Source organism: Pogona vitticeps, chromosome 2 (genome assembly GCF_051106095.1).
Source record: "Pogona vitticeps strain Pit_001003342236 chromosome 2, PviZW2.1, whole genome shotgun sequence".
NCBI classification, from domain to species: Eukaryota; Metazoa; Chordata; class Lepidosauria; order Squamata; family Agamidae; genus Pogona; species Pogona vitticeps.
Genome location: NC_135784.1, coordinates 119,600,389 through 119,607,333, shown reverse-complemented (window position 1 = coordinate 119,607,333; position 6,945 = coordinate 119,600,389). Strand labels below are relative to the sequence as shown.

At 43.6% G+C, this 6,945-nt stretch overlaps 1 protein-coding gene across 1 annotated transcript; it reads right to left on the bottom strand.

The window, feature by feature from the left end:
• Window positions 1-898: 898 nt before the first annotated feature.
• On the bottom strand, window positions 899-2,557 carry LOC144586870 (uncharacterized). The gene is made up of 2 exons (XM_078385832.1): window positions 2,517-2,557; window positions 899-2,280 (listed from the first exon to the last, which is right to left on the bottom strand). Exon 2 carries the CDS (start codon window positions 2,266-2,268, stop codon window positions 1,180-1,182), a length of 1,089 nt encoding a protein of 362 aa, XP_078241958.1. The 5' UTR covers window positions 2,269-2,280; window positions 2,517-2,557; the 3' UTR covers window positions 899-1,179.
• Between the last annotated feature and the right edge of the window lie 4,388 nt (window positions 2,558-6,945).

The following is a 6,945-nucleotide window of genomic DNA, read 5'->3' as shown; positions in this document are numbered from 1 at the left end:
AGTCCATATAAGGCGACAAGAGGGTTGTGAAGGGGGAATTTGGGGGGAGGAGGGGGAAGAAGGGAAGGTTAGGGACAAAAGAAGAGGCAGGTGGTCACTGTCAGCACGAACACCAACAGAGAAGTCCAAGAGAAAGGGGAAAAGAGCTGGGGAAGCGATGGCGTAATCGATTACGCTTGGACCTCTAATGGAGAGGTGGGTGTATTCACCAGGGATGTCCTTACCCCATGTGCCATTAAGAATGGCAATGTGAAGATTGAGACAGAGGTTAATTAAGAAGGTAGCATGAGGTGTGATAATCTTGTCTCTGGAAGACCTTGGACGATTGAGCCAGGGGGGAGACGACTCATCAAACTCCAGATTTATATGTTTGGCTAGGACAGAGTTATTGGGTCCTAACCGGGTATTAAAGTCCCCCAGGATCAAAATGTAGGTAGATGGATTAGCTTCCAGATTAAGGTTGACAAGGTTCTCTACCTCCGCCCAGGTGCTGTTCAAGGAGGAGGATGGAGGTGGGAAGTAAAGATTAAGTAGTAGGATTTTATGTTGACCGTACTGGAGGAGGAAGATTTGAATATAGAGTGAGGGGGAAGGGATGGAGGTGAGGGTGAATAAGGAGGAGGGTTTAAGGAAACAACAGAGACCCGCGGAGGGGCGCCCTCTTGTTTTAGATTTAACAGCCGGGATATGATAAGTAAGGAAACCCGGAATGGACAGAGGAGTTAATAACCAGGTCTCCTGTAAGAGAATAATGTCGTAGCTAGAGAGAAACTTTAGCAGGTCTTTGTCCGAAGCTTTTTTCCTCCAGCCACCTATATTCCATGAGATTAATTGGAGAGAGGGATGGGGAGAGGGGGGGTTTCAGAGGGGAAGCAGTTAGTCAGCAGGAGGAAGTACTGGGGTCTGAAAGAGGAGGGCGAATCACAGAAGGCAAAAGGGGATCAAGGACTGGAGGACAGGCAGGCCCAGAGGGTGAGGCTAGAGCATCTATTGCAGGTTTATGGTTAGTAAAATCGAAATTAAGGGGAGGGGGTTTCTGGGACATAGCATCGACCAATGCAAAGGAGGTGATTGGGGCACCCCGGTTGACAATACATACAGGGGATAGGGGGATATGGGGAGGGGAAGCAGTAGGAGGATTGGAGTATGCAGGGAAACAGACATAAGCTTCCGGTTGAATTAAAGCAGGCGCATTGGTCGACTGGAGATCTGTGATGGAGTCTCGAAGTGTAACCGGTGGGTTAGAGGAATGTTGTAAAATGGGCGAAGAGGGATTTGAGGAGATGGCAAGTGGTCCATCGGCTTAGCGGGATGGGTTGCTTCAACCCTCATTTGAGATGGAAGGGACGGCGAAGTAGAAGAAAGCAGCAGGGAGTCTGTAGGGGGGTAGGTAGGTCTGAAGGTTCGAAACAGGTTTGTCCTCTTGGAGGAGGGGGAGGCGTCTGTAGGAGGGGATTGCAGAGAGGCTTCCGTCGAGATAAGCCTGGCAATGGTGGTATTCTTGAAAAGGCGGTGAGGGGTAACACCCCATCGTTGTAGTAGATTCGCAGACGAGAACAACATCCCAGGAACATAGTTCGAATGGAAGGTCAGTAATAGTCTAGTTGAGTGGAAGGATGTTGACAAGGTCTCAGTCCTGTAGAAGTCGATGTTCCGAACATTCACTTTTAGGAGGAAGGCGAGATGTCTCTTCGCCAAGGCGATTTTAGTCCAGCGTGGAAAGCTTGTACAACCGCGAGGGGGACCGATTGTGACAACAGCAGCGTGAGGAACGTAGACCAAATGCATTATGGGCTTGGAAGGAACTTGAGGGAGGCAGCCATCAGAGAAAGAACTAGGAGGAGTTTCTTTGCAAACGGCCGAGTTGAGTTTATCTGAGGTTTTATGTAGGCAGTATAGACAATGTGGAGAAATAGAGCATGAGCTCTTTAAGAAGTCTGTAAGTAGAGTAAGCTGGGAGAAAATCTGAGAGACAGTTCTTGCAGTTAGTGTAGAATAATGTTTCATAAATTCAATAGCATCACAATCCAAGCGACAGTTAACACTAGGTAGCGGTTTGGAGTAGCATTGTTCAGGGGGGTGAGTAGTTGAAGGAGTATGGACCTCCTGTGTCTGGTTTGTAGAAGAAGCACTTCTTGTCAGGGGTGTTGTAGTCGATGTAGAAGGTTGAGGTGGAAAAAAGGAGTCCAGCCGCAGCTGTTTGGATGAAAGTGAAATCTGTGCCAAATCGGGGCTAGTTTGAGAAAGAGTTCTTTTGGATTTCCCCATTTAAATAATAGACTAAAGGGAAAGGAAGAAAAAGAAAACAAACCGTTTGCTTGTGGAGATAACAATGGCGTCAGCAGAGAAGGACGGGAGAGGCCGGTCAGAGAAGAAAAGCAAAACACTTCTAGGTTCAAGGATAGACCAGCAGCAGGGTTCCAATAAACACCATAGCCTCGAAGCCAAGAGTAGGAAGTTCCCTAATGAGGAAAATATAAGATAACAAGCTTGGAAGGCAAAGATAAAGGGAATACCGGAGCTCCGACTCCACGCTGCTGACGGCTCGGACTCTCCCATGAACTTCCATAAGACTGAATCCATGTGATGGAGTGAGCCCCCGTCACTTGTCCCAGCTCTTGACAACCTAGCATTGCGAAAGCATGCAAAATGCAAAATGCAAAATGTGAGTAGATAAACAGGTACCACCGCGGTGGGAAGGTAACGGCGTTCCGTGTCTAGTCGCACTGGCCACGGGACCATGGAAGATTGTCTTCAGACAAACGGTAGCTTGTCCTTTTCTATATTTTTCTTTGACTTCCATCTTAGTTTAGGTGTAATGTTTTTAAAATTATATTGTTCTTTTTTATTGTAGGCCGCCTAGAGTGGTCTAATATGTCCAGATAGGCGGGATAGAAATAAAATAAATAAATAAATAAATAAATAAATAAATAAATAAATAAATAAATAAATAAATAAATAGCTCTATGGGCTGGAAATGGAGATCAGCACTGCCCCCTAGAGTCAGATATAACTGGACAAATTGTCAAGGGGAACCTTTACCTTTACCTTTAGTTGAAACTCTCATGGGATAAAATGTTGAGAAAGTCCTCTTAGAAAGAACACACATTGAGTATTATCTGTAAAGGATTGTGTATAATTCCTGTAAGGATGGGATTAAGAGGTTGTCCTAGCCAATCAGAAACCACAATTCTCTAGAGGCATCTACTTTTATACAATCCCGATGCTGACACCAGCAGGGGGACTGTGAAGTAGGACTGATTTACATGACTGACTCATAAGTTTATGGCTCCATTCATCTTCATAGAGTAATTTATAATTTCAATTCAACTTGCTCCATACAGCCTTCAATTATAACTGATATGTGCTTTGTCTTTCATCTTATCTTGGCTGGGAAGCAAAACCAGACAAACATCCTAATTTTCATTAACACTCATGAAAGTTTTTTACCCAGCTGAAAAGCTGCAACTTGTTAAAAAATCATAATGCAGATTGTATTTTCTCAGCCTTAAGCTCAGAGATGAACTTGATGGAAGATCAATAGATTGCTCAGAGTACACTTTCGTCATTTATTGATTTACATGTCATTTGTCTCCATAAAAAATGCAATTACTGCTTAAATACAATACAGCATTTTGCTGATAGGATACAAATGTCACCACTGAGTATAAAGGCCAGAGAGGCAAGTAAATGGCTGTCAGCTCAAATGCATGTTTATTATTCATTTTAGTTATTAATAGCCAAGGAGTAGATCCTGCTTCTGTCTAAGTTAATGGAAGCTTTACCACTGATTACCAAGGGACTTTGATTTTTGTTCTCTAGAATGATGTTGTTGCTGTACATTGATTTGGGAGTGCAAATATGTACTGGAAGTAGGTCCTCTCTTCCAGCATGAGATTCTCTTTCACTGAGAAGGATGGGGAAAGAGAGGAGATTGGGCTTCTCTGTGACATCCCGCATCACAAACAAACAAACAAACAAACCTGGTATGATTGGAGCAGTAGAAGCCAAGAAATGTTACTTGTTACAATGGCATAGAATAGCTACACCTAAAATGCTGCATTGCTTTCTTGTAACTTCTTTCACCCATTTGAAGATAGCTACTCAGAGGCTGAGATGGCTGGACAGTATCTGCAAAGCAACCAACATGAAATTGACACAACTCCGGGAGGCAGTGGAAGATAGGAGGGCTTGACGTGCTCTGGTCCATGGGGTCACGAAGAGTCGGACACGACTAAACGACTAAACGACAACTCTACTTAAAAAACACTAGGGTGCACCTTCCTTGCTGTTGGTCTCTACTTGGGAGGCCATGTATGGGCAGTTCTCTTTTGTGCTGAAGCATTGTGTAATCCATACTAATCATACCCAATGCTAGGAGTCATCTTAGCATGGTGATTGTTTCCTGCAAGTGAAATTGCACAACATACACATTACAGTGGTGCCTCGCATAGCGATTGCTCCGTATAGTGATGAAATCGCTTTGCGATGGATTTTTTGCCATCGCAAGAGCGATCGCTTTGCGATGGCCCATATGGGGAAATTTTGCTTTGTGATGATTGCAGGGAAGTGATCATCGCAAAGCCCCCATTTTTGGCTAGCTGATCGGCAGTTCCAAAATGGCTGCTGGGTAAACAAAATGGCCGCCCGCTGTTTTGCCCCGCTTTAGAGGCACTGAAAATGGCCGCTGCAATGGAGGATTTTTGCACAAGGTTAGTTTTTAAGCCCATAGGAACACATTAAACACATTTTTATGGGCTTTTTAAAATCACTTAGTGATGAAATTGCTTAGCAGCAATTTTTGCTGCACCAATTAACATTGCTAAGCAAGGCACCTCTGTATTTTCTGTACATGTAAATGGTTTCACCCATCACGAGTAAACACAACCGAGAGGAAACAATGGGCAGCAGCAGAAGGAAGAAGACTGACAAAGAAATGAAGATTCAAACTAGCACTCAAAAGACACAGTTATTGTTGTAGAATACAACATGCCCGATGGGTTTCAAACATATTCAATAGGAAGAAAACCTTATGACAGTTTTCAGTCTTTTCATAACAATTTCCTTGGAGCAAACTGTGGTAAATACACCACTTGCCTTTCAGCAAACAATACAGTATGCGAATTTTTTATAACAGTGGTGTTATAGTTAGATGTACAGCTTTGGACAGTGTCTGTGTGTGGATGTCCTGTACATATATGTGCAGTGAGAACACTGTCAACTATTGCTGTACTCTGAAAGGAGTGATTATCATTACAAAATGGGCTACTATTATTTACTTATTTATTCCATACACTGCCTTTCTCCCACTAAAGGAACTCAGGGTGGTTCACAATCAATTCAAACAATATTTTCACACCTGGAACATCTATTTTCAGTACCCAGCTTGTCATTAACTGTGCATATATCAAGATTGCCTTGGTTGCCTCAATATTCTCCCAACTAGAGAAGAACAGAATCAATGGAATTTTTATCACTTGTGACTAACAAGTTGCATCCTTTTAATGGGTCTGCTCTAGTTGTGAGTAATCCTGGATTGTATCTGTACATTTCACTTTAGTAAACCCCAAAGATAGGGCTGTTAGCATGTCCAATTAGCCATATTACAATGGAAATGTCCCAGATAAGGAATAGTGTGCACATTCAATCAACATGTTTAGAGGGTGAAGTAAAATCATTTCCACTTGTGCTTGCTTTACTGTCCTCTCAGAGAAACTGGCACAGCGCGTATGGTCTGGAAGCATGGCATAGAGGCTTAGCTTCCAAAATGCGTTGCAAAACAAGGGAGTCGGGTCTCTCCTTAGATGAAGAGAAGATGGAGGGACCAGCTATGTCCCTTACATTCTTGGGAATAGAGTTAGACACTAGCAGTAGACGTCCAGATTGCCTGATGGTAAACTAAGCGATCTTTAGGCTAGGATTGCCTTGACATCCAAAAAGGATAGGTGTCATTGAAAGAATTGCAAGAAATAGTCGGGTATCTGAACTTGGCATGCAGGGTGGTGGCGCCGGGTTGTGTTCTCCAGAGCAGGTTAGGTGATACAATGAAAGGTACTCTTTGTCCTTTTCATAGGATGAGACTCAAATAGGGTATGAGGCAGGATCTAGAAGTTTGCAGCTAGTTTTTAGATGAGTTTAATGGAATTTCCTTTCAGAAGTCTGAGATAAGTCTTAAGGTTGAGTTCCAGATACAGACAGATGCAGCTGCTTCCCTAGGTTTCGGATCTATTGTAAGGGCAAAGGGTGTGCCGAGCGTTGGCCTGAGGAATGGCTCACACTGGAAATTAATAAGGATTGGACATTTATGGAATTTTTCCCATAGTCGGGACCCTATGGCTGGTGGCTCACGAATGGGCTAATTCAGTGGTATGTTCTGGTGCGATAATCAGTTAGTAGAGTGCATAATAAACATCTTCACCTCGCAATTCAAACGCGTTATGGTATTGGTGCGTGCAATTTACATTGCACACCCTGAAATACAATATTTTAGTTCAGGCGAAACACATTCCAGGCTTAGATAACACTTTAGCACAGTGGTTCTTAACCTTGGGTTACTCAAGTGTTTTTAAACTGCAACTCCCAGAAACCCCAGCCAGCACAGCTGGTGGTGAAGACTTCTGGGAGTTGCAGTCCAAAAACACCTGAGTAACCCAAGGTTAAGAACCACTGCTTTAGCAGATGCGCCCTCACAACACCAGATCAACTGGTTCAGGGAGTTAGATCCAGGAGCCAAAATTCCCAGAGACTCTTTCCCCAGAGGTATGACAAATTCGTGTGACGATGCTGTAACAGCAATAAGTTTTGGCCTTGGCTCCGAGGACACAGGAAGCGTTCTCAGCAGTGAGCATAGAGTTTCAGGAATTTAGAAACTCAGTGGGTTTAGAGTTGTTCTGGCCTGCCCCAGTAGAGCATCTACAGCAGTTCATATACTTATACTTACATAGG

Excerpts from the sequence above, each read along its gene's own strand:
- LOC144586870 (XM_078385832.1), bottom strand. The coding sequence starts at position 2,268 with ATGGGGAAATCCAAAAGAACTCTTTCTCAAACTAGCCCCGATTTGGCA.